General features: G+C 42.9%; 1 protein-coding gene across 1 annotated transcript; it reads left to right on the forward strand.

Annotated features, from left to right (window-relative positions):
* Positions 1 to 1,023: 1,023 nt before the first annotated feature.
* LOC143613663 (uncharacterized) lies at positions 1,024 to 1,499 on the forward strand. Its single transcript, XM_077087312.1, has 2 exons — positions 1,024 to 1,258; positions 1,334 to 1,499. The coding sequence occupies exons 1-2, from the start codon at positions 1,037 to 1,039 to the stop codon at positions 1,445 to 1,447; spliced, it is 336 nt and encodes a 111-aa protein (XP_076943427.1). The 5' UTR covers positions 1,024 to 1,036; the 3' UTR covers positions 1,448 to 1,499.
* Positions 1,500 to 18,017: the final 16,518 nt, after the last annotated feature.

Consider the following 18,017-nt stretch of genomic DNA (forward strand, 5'->3'; position numbering starts at 1 on the left):
TGATCGTAGCTACTCTCAGCTGTGTTTACAGAAAGAATTTGGTCTAATTGCATAAAACATAACCGATCAAAATATTGCACCAAGGGTATTTTAGTAAACTTGCAAAAGGGACCCCCCCCCTGCTTCTTGCAGTGCTGGTTACTGGCTAGTATCTGTCTTTCTAGATATGGCTTATATGCTGCCATGGGCGACGCTGCTACACCATGTGTCATGTGTTTAGTCGTTGCCAACAGATCATGTTTCGGGTATATTAGACAATAATGTGATTGATTTCTCAATATTGACAAGGTCACACGAGCAATTTGTATAACTAGGTTTAATGGTACATGAATAAATGGAGATGATTCATTTGCATCATTAAATCAAGTTACTGTAATATGAACATAAATCAAAGTTGAATTGGTATTTTTAAGCTTTAGTTTTTTATAATGTTAATATATAATTATTGATAAAATATGTATAGATTGGTAGTTATTGGACATATGAGATGTGTTGACTTTATGATAGTCAAACTTGAGTTGAAATATTGGTTCGGATAAAAAATTAATATGAACACTTTTGAGTTCATGGATTATGGCTGGAAAAGTATGCACACCATGTTAAAACATGTATTTTTTATTTTAATTTAACTTAAAGGGTATAATAGTAAAATTGTATGTTTCTTTTCTTTCCTTTCAAACTCAGGAACACATAAAATGGTTAATTTCCTTTCCTTTCCTTTTCTTTTCATTAAACCTGGGAACACAAAATAAAATCATATATTTTCATTTCTTTTCTCTCTTAATCCTCTTTTCTTTCTTTTCTCTCTTTTAAGTGAACTTGGGAACACAGCGTTAATTCAAACTTGATTTGGTTAGCTAACCAAAATTAACCATAACCAAGCTTCATGGCCAGTCAACCGGAACCGAAGTTTGGTTATGGAAGCTAACGGTTATGACTATGGTCAAGGGTAAAAACCGAACCAAACCGCAATTTGCACACCCCTAAATGCCCTATGTTGAAGCAGGATTGGACATTGATTTGAAGAAGAACAAGGATGGGATCTGGTGAAGCTTTGAAAGCTGCAAAAGTTTATAGACAGCTAATGAAAACAGTGAAGAAACACATTGGGAATAAAGAAGACAAAACTCATTTTACAGACTACATAAAATCAGAGTTTAGAAACAACGGTGGTGAGTTAGAGCCATCGATTATTCAGCAGAAAATAAAACTTGCTACTGATTATAATTACCTTTTGAGCAGTGTTCATCATCATCAGGTACACAATTAAGATTAAAGATTATACCATCTTTTACTTTGTCTTGGTTAATGCAGTAATGATGTGATGGTGTAGGATTTGCTGTTTACGTACAACATTGCGGTTGATAGATCGGATGAAATGAAAAAAGTGCTTGGAAAATCTGCTGCGAGTGTCGGTCTCCAGCTTCCCGAGGTTTATCAGCCTTGAAATTTGGTAGGTTATTATCCTTTTCATAATCTTGTTTCATTATGCACCTATGGATATTGGGCATTCATGATTTATGAATTTTTTAGATGTATAAATCCTTAAAGTGGTGTCATTTTTGTGGCAACATTATTAGAAATATGTTCTTGTCTGGTTTTTTCTGCTTTTGATGTGTACAAGAATACTCGTGTGAAAGAACGAAGAATCTTGATTCTTTTTCTGTTGCCAGTTGTTCAGGGAATAAAGGGTTTGAATGTTTTTGGAGCGTGAGTGATCGAAACTCACTCTTTAATAGAATAAAGCTGCTGATGGTTGCTTGTTTCGATGTCATGGATTGAAAGTTTTGTTTAGTTTTGTGTACTATCATACGGCTGCAAAATTTGCTTGCTTCATGAAAAGATTTTGTGTTTCTTCTGTAGAACAAAAAGGATTTTATTATTATTATTATTATTATTATTATTATTATTATTAGATGTTGTATTTCTTTCATTCGGTGATATTATTAATCCTTTTTTTATTGAATCCGTGTGAGGTTTTGTTATCAAGAAATGGATAAAATCACACACCATTATCAACTTCAATGGTGTCATTAGCAGCACTAGATTGCCTGGCACTTGGATCACCAATTCTAGGGAGATAAACTAGTTTGACTAACACGTATAGTCGTTAGACAATGGTGTCTGTTAAGATATGAGAAATATAAAAAAAGTATATGAAGAGGTATGCACCCGCCTTAACATCGAGCGGGGCGGGTCAACCTACAAGATATAGACAACAGGCTTGAAATCAGGATGTCATGAAGACGCAAAGCCAAAACCTATGCGCGTGGCGCATATCACATATGTTCACGCATATCACATATGCTCACGCATCCCATATGCTCACGCATCCCATATGCTCACGCATCATATATGCTCACGCATATCACATCTGCGCGTGGCGCATATCACATATGCTCACGCATATTACATATGCTTGCGCATATCACATGCTCACGCATATCACATCTGCGCATGAAACATCTGCGCGTGAGAATAAAGAGAAGACCTCGCGCATCCCCAGGATAGGCGCATATCACACATGCACACAATCAACCACGTCCTTATCCAAATCAGGATAAGGACAATCATGATTGTGCTCATCAGACAACCTTCCAGAATGTATCCTTTAAGGAATTAAGAATATGCTGATGTTGACAGCTGCCAATGAAGGGTGGACAACTCAGCAAAGCCCATGTGCTACCACGTGATTGCACATGGGTCAGGTGAAATACCTTGGTCAGAGAATATTCAATGAAAAAGCACCAGGTGTCCTAAGGACACGTGGCGCGAAGCAATAGGAGGAGGCCAAAAAGGCCCTAATTGGGTCTGAGCCCAATCATTGGAAACCCTAATACTATAAATTCCACACCACCTCCACAGTGGGAGGTAAGCAAGAATATATATATTCTAAGTCCTTACTCACTTTCACATTATTATCATCTTCTCCTACAATATCTTATTCTCACACCGGAGGGTTACCCCAAAGAGGACCCCTCTGTCCTTTTCTGAGGGGTAAGTTCACGGTGCTGCTCATTTTGTAGGTGGAAGAACTTATATTCCGGAAAACCATCGGTGATACAGCACACTCATACCCGAGGAACGTTGATCGTATATAAGTAAGTCGATCCACGCTTCTTCATTGGCGCCATCACCTGTTACAACGGCAACAAAATCACTATTTCACCAATTTTCTCTGAAAATCTTCACCATGGTTTCCGGTGTTCGAAACAACGATCAAGTACTGGAGGATAATGAGCTTGAGGATGTTAATGAGGGACATCAGTTTCCGAGGGCGCCGCGTGATACTGCGCGCACCACCAGTAACCATCCCTTCATCACAACACCTCATAGCCAGACTGAAACTCCTCCATACGATCTCACGTTCCAAAATCTGACTGGTGCAAAACAAAAAGGACCAATGGGTCCGGAAGTTGAAACCAATGACCCTAAAGAATGGCTCATAAACGAACAACGGCGTTAAATGGACAAATACAATGAACTGGTAAAACACAAAAAGTTAGCCGACTTGACACAAAGGCTCGCATTTGATAAACAAACCATTCAATGAACAACAAAAAAGGCGCGCGCGCCGGAAGATGGTCACTCTGTTCACACCGAACACGCTGATATTAGTGATGAGGAAGAGGTGCACAGCATGAGGAAGACGCGAGATACTCATGCAGGAGGGTCACATCTCCGCGCGCACATGAACATAGCGCCTGGAGCCAAAGCCGATATGGATCTATACACACCATACAACCCACAAGCGAAAGAGCAAGTGGACGTAACCACACCATATAGGCCAGCCATCTTGGTAAAACATTCAAAATTCACTGAGCGCATCGCGAAGGCTCCCATTCAACACAAAACCAAGATGCCAAGCGGTTTAAGCAAGTACGATGGTACAACAGATCCAGATGATTTCTTACAAGGTTTTTACAACACTGGAAACCTAGAAAGCTGGACGATGCCAACATGGTGTCACATGTTTGCTCGCTGCCTCACGGGCGCAGCACGTGTCTGGTTCGAAAGCTTGCCGACAGGACAAATCGATGGGTTCGAAGAGCTATTGGAAAAGTTCCAGGCTCACTTTGTACAGCAGCGCAGACACACGCGCGACCCCGATGACATCATGCACTGCGTGCGCAGGAATGATGAAACCATTGAAGACTATATAACTCGTTTCAATCAGGAATCTCTTGCAATTGGAGGCATCACTGAACAACTCTTGCGCGTGGCCTTTATACAAGGTGCGCGCAGTGATCAACTCCGCAGAGCTCTCGTGAGCAGAGATGGCATGCCAACCACTTGGGCTAAGCTTATGGAAGCATCGCGAGTCTTCGCGTGAAATGAAAAACAAATTGCCCAAGACAGAGCAAGAGATAGAGGGCATCAAACAGAAGCACCACGCAACAATGAAAGGAGGGGCAAACAAAACTCCGTATGGTCCAGGTTGCAACAAACCAATTATTCTCCCGCAGAAAAGCAAGCGTTGCAAAGTTCACCCCAACCCCAAAAAGACATGCTTAATCGCGGAGAGGGGGACAGGAAGGAAGGCGCCAGAGAGCCTAACAGACCTCTATCAAGAATATGGACCCCCCTCACCAAAACGCCTTCGCAAGTGTTAAACACAGAGAATGTCCAGTTTAAAAGCCCCAGGACATTGCTCCATAAGGGACCACCAAACAGTGGCAAGTATTGTGAGTTTCACAAATCCACAGGGCACAACACCGATGCATGCCACCATTTGAAGGATGCGATTGAAAGAGATGTGAAATCAGGCAAGTTGGCTCACCTGGTAAAAAACCTAAGACCAGAGAATGAACAACCAGACGGAGCCCCAGCCAGTAAAAAATTCAAAAGAATCTGTGTAGCTGAAGGATTCAAGGGCAAAGATCGAGGAAGAGAGGCGTGCAAGGGATTGGCGCGAGCAACAAGTAATCTTCCCAAGAATCAGAGGAGGCCCGTCTATCGGCAGTCCTCTAGTCATCACTGCACACATCGCTCATTATGAGGTGTCAAAAGTCCTGGTGGACACCGGCAGTGAATCAGACATCATGTACGAGCAATGTTTCAGGAAGTTGGATCCAGCAGACCAAGCAAAGCTCGAAATTGTGAATGCACCAATCTCGGGTGTCTCAAACGAAATTATTCACCCCCTAGGTCAGATACAATTCGAACTAACTAGGGGGGTTGAGAAACACAAGCGAGCTGAAATTGTCAACTTCTTGGTCTTGCCCACCACTCCATGCCATAATATGATCTTGGGTAGAGGAACGATTGCCCAATTCAACGCCATACCGTCACCAGCGCACGGCGCGTTGGGGTTCCCAACACCAACAGGAGTAACATTTGTATACCGAGATCATTTGTGCGCAGTAACAAGTATACCTCGAGAATGAAGCTTCCAATGGCAAACAACGCGCCAGAGGAATGGATTCTCAACCCAAAATTTCCAGAACAAACAATCACAATTGGAGCTACGATATCAGATGACACAAGGGTGAGAATGAAAAAATTGCTCACAACGTATATATCGGTCTTCACGTGGCAACATTCTGATATGACTGGGGTTCCGCGAGACCTGGCGCAGCATTCTCTCAACACATTCAAGTCTGTAGAGCCAATTGCTCAAAAGAAAAGAGTCATGGGAGATGAGAAGGCAAAGGCCATAAATGAGCAAGTAGAAGATCTACTGCGCGCAAATATCATCCGCCCAATACGATACCAAACATGGGTAGCCAATCCTGTGATGGTAAAGAAGAGCAATGGGTCATGGAGAATGTGCATTGATTTCAAGGACCTCAACAAAGCGTGTCCAAAAGATTGTTACCCCCTCCCAAACATTGACGCGAAGGTGGACTCTGTGGCGCCATTTAAGCTCAAATGTTTCCTGGATGCCTATAAGGGCTATCACCAAATTCAAATTGCACCACAAGATGAGGACAAGACTGCTTTCAGAACTGACAAGGGTGTTTTCTGTTACACAAAAATGCCCTTTGGTTTGAAGAATGCAGGAGCCACTTACCAAAGACTCATGGATGCAGTTTTCAACGAGCAAATTGGAAGAAACTTAGAAGTCTATGTGGATGATTTGGTGATTAAAAGTAGGGAGGAAAAACAAATGCTCAAAGACATCGAAGAAACCCTTCGGCGCGCCTAAAGGAAGTAAACATGAAGCTCAACCCGAGCAAATGCACATTCGGCGTAGAAGAAGGGAAATTTCTCGGTGTAATGGTCACCAAGGATGGTTTCAAGGTGAACCCAGAGAAGGTGGAGGCTATCCTCGACATGCCCTCGCCATCCACCATGAAGGAAGTTCAAAAGTTGAATGGTAGATTGGTATCAATTAACAGGTTCCTAGCGAACCATGCAAGCAAATCTACCCCATTCGTTAACACATTGAGAAATTGCTTAAAGAAAAGCCAATTCAAGTGGACGCCTGAGGCCGAGCAAGCTTTCAGTGAGATAAAAGAATGTCTGATAAATCTGCCTGCGCTCACAGCTCCACTACCTGGCGAAACTCTAACGTTGTACCTGTCAGCAGGAGAGCGCGCCATTGGCGCAGTGTTGTTGGTGGATCGCAAGGGAATCCAAACACCAATCTATTATGTAAGTCGGGTGCTGACAGATCCTGAGACGCGCTACACCATCATAGAAAAGTTAGTTTTATCACTAACACATGCGTCGCGCAAGCTTCATAAATATTTCAATGGTCATCCCATTGAAGTCCTGACTGATTACAACATCCAGCAAGTCTTGCGACGTCCCGCGCTCTCAGGAAGGCTGACAAAATGGGCGCTGGAATTAGGGGAGCACATGATCACCTACAAACGTCGTCCAGCAATCAAGGGACAAGTCTTAGCTGATTTCATTGCAGAAATCCCTGAAGGAAATGTCGATGAGGCTCAGCGCGAAGTAGACCCTCCGCAAGCCAATAATGAAGAAAATGTTTGGAGATTATTCACTGATGGAGCTTCAAACAACGAAGGGTCCGGCGCAGGCCTCAAACTGGTGGATCCAGAAAATCATGAGTATACTTACGCAATCAGGTTAGATTTCAAGAGCACCAACAATGAAGCTGAATATGAAGCCCTGCTGGCTGGTTTGCGCATCGCGCACAAGTTCGGAGTTAAAAAGCTAGAGGCTCATGTTGATTCATACTTGGTAGCAGCACAGGTCAATGGCCTTTATGATGCCAAGGAGAACACTATGCCTCTGTATTTAGAGCAGGCGAAGAAACTCACCGAGCAATTTGACTTCTTCAGAATCATACATATTCCGCGCAGTGAAAACAAGTCTGCCGACGCGCTGAGCAAGATGGCATCAACCAGCTTCGATCATTTCGGCAAAGATGTCAGAGTGGAAGTAATGAGCAACCCGTCGGTGGAAGCGAAGTCTGTCCTTGTAATTCATACAACACCTTCATCATGGATAACTCCAATAATGGAATTCTTGAAGGAGGGAAAAGTACCAGACGATCGCGCACAGGCGAGGAAGATAAGACACAAGTCGCAGAACTACGAACTGCTTGATGGTACGTTATATCGACGCTCTTATCTTGGACCGCTCATGAAATGCTTAGACGCCGAGGAAGCAAGCTATGTGATCAGAGAGATACACGAGGGAATCTGTGGAATACATGTTGGCCCGCGCATGGTGGTTGCCAAGGCAATGAACGCAGGTTACTATTGGCCAGACATGTACTTGGACGCGTTAAAAGAGATCCAAAAATGCAAAGCGTGTCAGAGCTATGCACCAAACACCATGCGGCCAAAGAATAACTTGATTCTGGTGACCTCCGGATGGCCTTTCCACAAATGGGCAATCGATATTGTGGGTCCCTTACCACAAGCATAAAATTTTTGGTAGTGGCAGTGGATTATTTCACAAAATGGGTTGAAGCCAAGCCACTGGCAAAAATCACAGCCGAGGCAATGAAGCAATTTATTTGGAGCCACATCATATGCCGTTTTGGCCTGCCCATGGAAATTGTGAGCGACAATGACAAACAATTCACTGACAAGAAGATATCCAGTTGGCTCAAAGAATTGCGCATCAACCAGGTCTTCACTTCAATATACCACCCTCAAGGGAATGGCCAAGTGGAACGCGCGAACCAAAGCTTGCTGAATGGGCTAAAGAAAAGGTTGGAGGGAGAATCCCATTCATGGGCCGAGGAGCTACCTAATGTCCTGTGGGCGCACAGGACATTAAGCGAAACCAGAAATGGCGAATCCCCGTTCAGCCTAACCTATGGAACGGAGGCTATGATTTCAGCAGAGATTGGATGCCCATCCTATAGAGTGCTCATGATGAGTAAGACGGATAACGAGCGCGAAAGGAGGTTGGATCTCAACTTACTTGAAGGGCGCAGAGAGGCGGCTATCATCAGTGAAGCCAAATACAAGAAAAAACTAGAAAAATATTACAATCAGCGCGTGAAAGAATGTCACTTCAAGAAGAATGATTTTGTCATTCGGAACAATGAAGCTAGTCGCGCAATACCCCCGGGAAAGATGTCCCCCAACTGGGAGGGACCTTATCAAGTCTCGGAAGAATTGGGAAAAGGCGCATACGCTTTAAAAGATTTGAATGGAAAGAAGATCCCGCGCACATGGAACGCAGCACAGCTTAGAAAATGTTTCATGTAAAAATTGTCAAGTTTGTAATCAAGGCTTTTTAAGCCATTATGAATTATGATACGCACTATTTTCTCTTAATGTGTGTTCTATTACCTTTTGCATACATGTTTCACACTTCCCTTTATTAATTTTGAGAAATATGACAACATTGTATTGACATCAAACTAAAAATAAAACGAAGTAAAACATACATGCGCGAGCTTCAAGCTCAAACGCGTTAACGAGTTTTAACTCTAAAACGTCAGGGCCTTAGCCCAATAATATGAGCCTTAGCTCAAACTACTCACAACATCCATCCTACATGCTGCGCAGGTAGACCATAAAAATACCTAAGCACAGCTAAGGCAAAGCACATGCCAAAACATAGTTGTTAAGGTCTCAGGTCGAGGTCGCGCATGGGATTATAATGGATATCAGACTATCAGAGTAACACATACTGACACGTAAAGGCTAAAAAACTCATTCATAATTCCCTATAATAAATGCGCGATAACGTCGCGCAAAAGAGGAATAATGAAATGGCAAGGCACGTGTCAGCATATTCAGAATATTGCAAAATAACTTGAAATATGACAACTGTTAAGGATTAAGTAAAATAATTTCCTTACAACCTTGTTCAAGTTTCAATGTGCAATCATATCTTATATTCAACAAGCAAACACATGCAATATAAAGGGATGAATTGGGAATGCGCAAGATGCGAATAAGGAAAAAACAAAATTTCATTCCAAAACATAGAAGTTTACAAATTTACAAATGATGAGATAAAAACTACAAAAAAAAACATGAAGGGCTTTTCAAGTCTCTATATCAATATCAGCCTCTTCATCGTCCTCATCATTACCTCCTCCCTCAGCATCTGGCGCAGCCCGCCCCTCGTCATCTCCAAACTTACCATAATCAAGCTGTTCGTCTTGAATGGAGTCGTCTTCTATCACGATAGTGTCAGGAGTAGGTCCTTTGGCCACGCCAGAGCCGCTAGCAGAGGCAGCATTGCCTGCACCATCATCGCTGCCACCAGTCCCCTCACATTCATCAAGTAATTTCTTTAGCGCGCCAAGATCGGGCTGGTCAGCAAGCGCGGCTATCTGCAAGTCACCAGGAAAAGTATGAGTACAAAAGATTAGGAAAATAAGTCAAAGTAAACTCATTAAGGTTAAATACCTTCTCAATGATGGGAATTGGAGTATTCAAGTACTTCTCCCTCACCTCGGCCATGTCAGCGCAGACAGCGTCGAGCTGATAAGGGTAGTCGGATGGATTCTTCTTCAGCATGCCATATTCATAGCCATCCTTAAACCCTTCAGCTCGACCCACCAAGCGCGATGCTGCATTGCAATCCATCACAAGGGTCTGAAACTCGTCTGAGTATTTCATCGCATAAGCGCAACGAGTCACACCCTGTGAAACTAGCCATTGACGATCCTGCGCGAGGGAAGAAACAGACGTCTCAAGAGCAGGAATCTGAGAGTTTAACAACTCAACAGTTTCCTCGGCTTGTTTTAGCTCTTCTTTGTCAGACGCTGCTGCCGCCAAGGCTTCATTCTTTTCCGCTCGCGCAGCATCGAGCTCTTTCTTCAGGCGCGCAACCTCATTCTCTAATAAAGATTTGTCAGTGTTAGCCTGCGCAAGAGTTTGGTCACGCGCCTCTGCCTCCAACTCCAGGTCACGCGCCCGGCACGCGTACTTGGCGGCATCCGCTTCTGCCACCTGCAGCTTCTCCCGCGCAGCTTGCAGCTCATGCTCGCGCTTCACAAAAGCAGCGTTGGCACTTGCCCGGTTCTCGCTAAATTCCGCTTGGAGTTTCTCAGCCCTCTCTCGGGCATCATAAAGATTCCAAGCTGAAACCTTAGCCTCTCGCTTGGCCTCCACAAGGGATCACGCACTTTTATATAATCATTGCGAAGCTCTTGGGAGGCAGCAAAGAACGCAGACCCAGCAAAAAGGTGAGATTAAGCAAGTCCACGCGAGCGCGGTCCTCTTGAAACCTCCTCTCAGCCGGAGGAACAGAGTGAGCCCAGAAGTCTTCACATACGCCCATGGATTGAAATGAGCTATCTTCAGTGATATTCCAGCTCGGGCGGTATATGTGATCGGCTTCCTGCAAACACAAAGCAATGCAAAAGTAACGTTTTAGTCATCTAAACACTAATCTAGAAGTCCGCACAGCGGAGCAAAACAAACTTATACCTGCGGAGAGCCGGCAGAAAAGTCAGCGCCAGCCCCACGAGAAGAAGGCTGCGCCACGAAATCTCGTGGCGCTACAGGGCTTGCGCGTCCACCATCAGAACCTTTAGAATTGACCTCCTCATCATCCTCTGTAACAGGTCTCTTCTCCTGCGACTTGGAAAAATCAAAAACAGTCTCACGAGGGCTGCGCGCATGAGGAGGTGAGGGAGGTCTTGGTGCCGTTAGATCAGCGCGTAAAATAGTCTCCTGCTCCTTAGTAATCCCAATGAGAGGAGATTCAGTGCTTGTTGGAGCAGGAGCAGAACTAACAGCGCCGGCGCCGGCGCCAGCAGTGCCACCGGCAGCTTGTGTGCCAGCTATAATTCCTATGAAAAAACCAACAAGGACAAATGATTCATGACTTGATCTAAAGGAAAAAATCATAAAATCAAAGCGCAATAAATACCTTGGCGCACCGCCGTCCGCGAATTGAGCATCGCCATGAAGTCCATTTTCCCCCTTTTCGAGGGTAAAACAGGGGACTTCAAAGCAACCTTCGGCGCAGCCTCGGTACCTTGCTGCGCCTGAGGTTGAGCCACCAAAGTCGCCGGCTCTACAAACATTTGAGTGAACAAAGCTTCATTAATAACTCTATCGGAATCACGCTCATAAACCACAAAATATAAACAAAGTATACCTGTTGGAGAAGATGAAACAGCAGGCGCAGCGCCGCTTCCCTTGTCCGCCGCGCGAAGAAATGAGGTGGCAACACCATACCTCGTGTGGAAGGGAGGATTGCCCACACCTCGAGGCAAAGAAGATGAGGAAAACTTGGAGGTAAATCCCTTGGTTTTCTCAAGTCCTTTCGCTTGGGTAGGAGGAAGATTCTGGGCAACATGGGCATCATTTTTCTTCTGTTTTTTACTGGCCCCTGCGCCAGTTTTGCCTTTAGCTTTGCGCTTGAGTTGTGGCGCCTCTGCTTCTTCCTCCTCCACCTCCTCTTCCGCAAGCTCCAACTCATAATTCTCGAGCGCATCTACAATACGTGCAACAGAAATGTTAACCAAATTTGGTATTCTAAAGGCATAAGCATAAGTACAAAGGCTTACCAGGCGCATCGCTGTCAAAGCAAAATTCTAAATCGACAGGGATGAACATATCATCGAAGCGATCGGGGAAAGCAACTTCCCCAGCGCTCAGCGCGACAGAGCCGCCCTCCATATGCTCGTCATAGGCGGCGTGGACGTATTCCTTGCTTACTGCATAAAACAAGACAAATGATATCAGCAAAACGAATTATATTCGCGCAGAAATAATGCAATGAGCAAATAACTCACCTAAGCCATCAACATGGACGACAGGCTCAGTCGCGCTGTCGGTCCACCTCTTGCTCATACCAACCCCCACCAGCGCCTCCTCGTAAATATTCTTGGCTGGGGATGGTTCAGCAGATAACTTGTTAACCCATGCGCCCGTTGGGTTCTTAAGAACATTCTCATCCGCAGGCGCAGAAGTGATCGAGCGCATGGTCATGCGGATGGGAATCACACCAGCCTTAATATAAAAAAAATTTTCAGCCCAGTCATGAATGCCTTTGAAGGAAACAGTGCAACACTTAACCTTCTGACTGCGCGGTATGAATGAGAACCAAGAACCTTGGATTTTTGGCTTGTAAAAATATTGAAAGCGCCGAGGGGTGGGCTCCTCGCGCTGAGCTTTGCACATGAACTCAAAATGAGTCATGCGCACTAGTCCACAAGGATGGACTTGGGATATGTGAATCCCATAAAACTGAAGGAGCGCACCCATAAACCTTGTCATCGGAAGACGAAGGTTACAATGAGTGAAAAAGTGAGAGTATAAAGAGATATAGCCGGTGGGCGGATCTGCCGCCGTTTGCCCGGTCACCGGGAGCAGACAGCTGTACTCAGGGAGAAAACCCTGAGAGGCGACGAGATTATCGAAGTCAGACTGTTTCAATTTGCAGGGAATCTCATCCCATCTCTTCACCGTTTTGTTCTTCCCCGCCTCCTCCGACGAGGCCTCGGCAGCCCGTTTACCCTTGCCGGTCTTCTTCAAAGTGGACATAACCAACGACTTTACACGGCGTTTGCTGGGGGAAATTGTGGTGTCTGGGTTATCAGACATACAATTGTGAATCAAACAGTATGGTTACTTTAAGCACGGAAATCTGGAAGCAAAGGATAAAGGCTCTTAATCGGAATGAAAATTGAAGAAGAAAGAGCTCTGAAAATAACAATGAAGATGAAGAAAAAACCACTCAAAAGGCTTGCTTTTATAGGTCCAGGAAAGAGAAAGAAACAGGTAATGATCAAAGTTACGCTCACGCACCCCCACTCGCAGGTGCCGGCCAACATGAGCGCGACACGTGTTCCTGACACTGTATGAGGAGCTCTGAAAATAACAATGAAGATGAAGAAAAAACCACTCAAAAGGCTTGTTTTTATAGGCCCAGGAAAGAGAAAGAAACAGGTAATGATCAGAGTTACGCTCACGCGCCCCCACTCGCAGGTGCCGGCCAACATGAGCGCGACACGTGTTCCTGACACTGTATGAGGAGACATGAAAGGCCACTGTAGCACCTCGAGCACACGAAAAGTCTGACACATAACGTCTCCATCTCTGACGCATGTCAGCACCAACCAACCACGTACATGGACGATTCATTTCAACCAAAAGGATAGAATTTCGCGCAACGTACTTGTGAAAAATGAAAAAGAAAAGATAAACCCTATTAAAAAAGCAAACCATTAAGTCTAATATCTATCTTACCTCGCTCGCGCGAGACAAGACACACATTAGACTGGGGGGCTTGAAGAGGTATGCACCCGCCTTAACATCGAGCGGGGCGGGTCAACCCACAAGATATAGACAACAGGCTTGAAATCAGGATGTCATGAAGACGCAAAGCCAAAACCTATGCGCGTGGCGCATATCACATATACTCACGCATATCATGTGCTCACGCATATCATATATGCTCACGCATCACATATGCTCACGCATATCGCATATGCTCACGCATCACATATGCTCACGCATCACATATGCTCACGCATATCACATCTGCGCGTGGCGCATATCACATATGCTCACGCATATTACATATGCTTGCGCATATCACATTCTCACGCATATCACATCTGCGCGTGAGAATAAAGAGAAGACCTCGCGCATCCCCAGGATAGGCGCATATCACACATGCACACAATCAACCATTTCCTTATCCAAATCAGGATAAGGACAACCATGATTGTGCTCATCAGACAACCTTCCAGAAGGTATCCTTTAAGGAATAAAGAATATGCTGATGTTGACAGCTGCCAATGAAGGGTGGACAACTCAGCAAAGCCCATGTGCTACCACGTGATTGCACATGGGTCAGGTGAAATACCTTGGTCAGAGAATATTCAATGAAAAAGCACCAGGTGTCCTAAGGACACGTGGCGCGAAGCAATAGGAGGAGGCTAAAAAGGCCCTAATTGGGTCTGAGCCCAATCATTGGAAACCCTAATACTATAAATACCACACCACCTCCACAGTGGGAGGTAAGCAAGAAAATATATTCTAAGTCCTTACTCACTTTCACATTCTTATCATCTTCTCCTACAATATCTTATTCTCACACCGGAGGGTTACCCCAAAGAGGACCCCTCTGTCCCTTTCTGAGGGGTAAGTTCACGGTGCTGCTCATTTTGTAGGTGGAAGAACTTATATTCCGGAAAACCATCGGTGATACAGCACACTCATACCCGATGAACGTTGATCGTATATAAGTAAGTCGATCCACGCTTCTTCAGTATATAAATATCTTTCACCCTGGGTACCTCACCCGGGGGGTGGTTCTTCTTGTAACAACTCATTCTCAATTTTCTCACCATTTTTATTAACCGGTTCATTTACAGGAACTTGTTGCTCTTCCAACATATCTCCCTCCACTCCACATACCAAAAACTCGGTTAGCTCACGATGCCGACCATATGATGTTAATTGGGCCTTGGCTATTGCAAGATCCAGTTTGTCACCTTGGGTCAGTAATCTCACATAATCCACAAGTTTATCGGGCTCACATGGGCAGATTCGTCTTTTCCATGTATTTTACTTGTTGATTTTTTTGTAACACCTCCGATTTCAATAACTTGATATTCGATCTTTTTATAAGAGTACAAGAACACGCAATCCCTAACTCGACCCCTCTACTCCAAACCGCAACTGACTGCAGTTTTAAATATTTCAGTATTGGTTTGGTTCGCATATTGAGAAAAGTTGGCGTGAAACGGGGTTAAAACAGATTGGCGAAAGAATGGTCGCCAAAATACGCAACTAAAAAGCTATCTTTTTTGTAATATTTCATGGCTTTCTTTGATGCGCCTGATGGCCACCATGGATGGCTTCTTACTTTGCCCCAAACTAAATCAGAAACCAACAAGTCACCTTCGGTTTCAGGCGGCTTGAAATAAGACATTTGATGCAGTGAAAACCACCACATGAATACCACCACCACCACTACCCGAACACCACCACCGCTGACAACCACTAACTAAACACCAACACTCACGGTTTTCACCTGCCAAAAATGTTCTTTTGGGGACCACCACCTAGGGTTCCGGCGACAAGGTTCTTACTAAAAAAAGGGTTTTAAAGGTCCGATCTATGGTTTCAAAGCGGCTTGGACGAAAAGGTTTGAGTTTTCCGATGAAAAAGAAATGTTTTGGCCAAAAACGTTTTTTTGGTGATCGGATACTAACAGAATTACGCTTCCGTTAATCGTGGATCGTTGACCAAAATGTGATAATTGAGATTATTTAAAAACCAATATACCAAGAAAATAAAGCCCAAAAAAATGATGTATTGAAAATGTGATAATTGAGATTATTTAAAACCAATATACCAAGAAAATAAAGCCCAAAAAAAATAATGTATTCACATGTATGCATGCGGTCGGGACAACATCAAAAAGGAACTACTTTTCATTAATCATTTCGTCCCTTAATGTAAGAAACATGAAACTTGAGTTTTCACGAATCAACGGTGGAGGTTCTGTATCTGATTTCAAAATTTATGAGTCATCATTCGATATGTATTAGAGGGAGTCCTCTTAATGTATAAAAACTGTTTTGTTTGATGCATTCAGTGTAATAGTTAAAAATAATTTGGTATTTTTCGTATTTTATCTTGGTATTATATAAACTACTTATTAATCCAGCAAAACTACAGTCTTATTTTAAAATTCTTATTTAAAATATACATGCGGTGGTTTATTACACATAATTCAAAATTTTAATTTAAAGACAAATTTGTTACAGCAAAGATTTGACATCCGACACCGAAGTACAAAGATGTTGGGTTGCTTGCACCTTCTTTATAACAAGCAAACACGATTATTATAAAAAGATTTCCAACCCCTTTTGTTACGTAATCAAACAAAACCGGTTGACTTAAGTCACCTTAGCTCCACTCAGGTACGCACGGTTGATCTGATTACTTGATTCTATGAAAAAAGAGAATGCACAGCCTCTTTAATGATGATACTTAAACATAGATGACAGGAAAATAACTATATAAATGATCTCAAAGAATAATTTTTAAAACCAGATGACATCCGGTTAATGAAAGGTTTTAAAACCAACATCTAAATGATGTAACTGAACCTAAACAATAGTTTGGTTTTATGTTTTTGTTAAAACCAAACTTTTGGTTCGCTTATGCGTTGCATGTAATTAAAATCGAAAAACAAACCAAAACAAATTTATAGATTTTCATTTTTTATTTTGAATTTGAAGTAATTAATAAAAATATAAAAAAAATTAAAACAAATGTATAATAATCAATTAATTAACAATTTAAAAAATTAGACTCAAATTTATTATTGTGGGACAACTTTTTCCGTACTGAAAAATTCAGGTACATCATCATCATCATCATCGTACTCAGTATATCCCACCAATAGCAATGCTATGGTAGGGTCTGAGGAGGGTAAGATGTAGACAGCCTTACCTCTATCCCATAGGGATAGAGAGGCTGCTTCCGGTGAGACCCCCGGCTCGATAGTAGTTTTGCATCAAGCCTTGGACATAAGACACATAGCACTCAATCATCGGGACACCGGCTGATCGGTGCATGTGCCCTTGTCTTTCGGCTATCAACGCCACCACATGATGCCTGATTAACCTTCCGCCACTTTTAACGTTATTTTCACGAGATTAGTAAAATAACGTCAAAATTAGTGCAATTTTACTTTTGCCCACCCGAGGGTTCACACATATATACATTATATGCGGCTATCAACGCCACCACATGATGCCTGAAAAATTCAGGTACAAATGGCATAATTAAAAAAAAGCAAAACCGAACCAAACCCAACATAAAAACCAAAACAAAAAGGCTTGAAAAGTTTACAATTACCAACCTATGCACACCCCTAGGCCCTACCATAAAGGCATTTATTCGGACAATGTAACAGAAAAAACAAAATGAATGTACCTTACGATCATCATCCTCTACATCTTCCATTTCATCTTTCTCAACACTCAAAGAATCACCACCACCGTTTAAAGAAAAAGACTGGCACTCCTTTAGCACCCAAACAGAGACCATCCGAGTAAAGATCTAGCATCCTCATAACATGTTTTTGGTCTTCTTTGATCTTAGATACTTTAGTGACAGCTACATTAGATTCAGAGTCGCAAGATATGGTTGAATCAGATTCATTCCCATCTGTTTCATTGTCTGCTTATGTTACAGTTGTTCAAATTAGAATTTATGTACATGAACATATTATGTATCCAAAAGAATTGGTTTAACATAATTACCAGGGGTAGATTTTTATAAGTTGAAAATAGTACCAAATATAACATGTCATAATAATAATAGTCTTTATTTGAAAGCATAGCCCTTTCAGTAGCAGCATCCACCTAAAAAACCCAACGAAAGTTAAACTTGTAAATGACATGATATAAACGATAACATATTTGTTTTCAAATCCTTAAAATTTTATTTTTTGTGCCCCTCACCACACCAGTTTACAACATCAACGGTTCAAGGGTCTCAAAACCCTTCTAAATGTTTATCTCTGATTATCTAAAAGTTGCAATTCATATTAAAATCAAAATCCAGAAGCCCCAATTTCACAATTAGAACGGTTGGAGGTTTATTCAGATGGTTTTAGAAAGAGGGGCTTTCGGGATACGACCGTGA

Source organism: Bidens hawaiensis, unplaced genomic scaffold, assembly GCF_021521415.1.
Source record: "Bidens hawaiensis isolate Kalapana, Puna unplaced genomic scaffold, B.hawaiensis_p1.1 tig00038005_1, whole genome shotgun sequence".
NCBI classification, from domain to species: domain Eukaryota; kingdom Viridiplantae; phylum Streptophyta; class Magnoliopsida; order Asterales; family Asteraceae; genus Bidens; species Bidens hawaiensis.

Bases quoted from the DNA above. Each gene is read 5' to 3' on its own strand.
- LOC143613663 (XM_077087312.1), top strand. From the start codon at position 1,037: ATGGGATCTGGTGAAGCTTTGAAAGCTGCAAAAGTTTATAGACAGCTA. The intron at 1,259-1,333 runs GTACACAATTAA...GTGATGGTGTAG, and splicing joins GCAGTGTTCATCATCATCAG to GATTTGCTGTTTACGTACAA.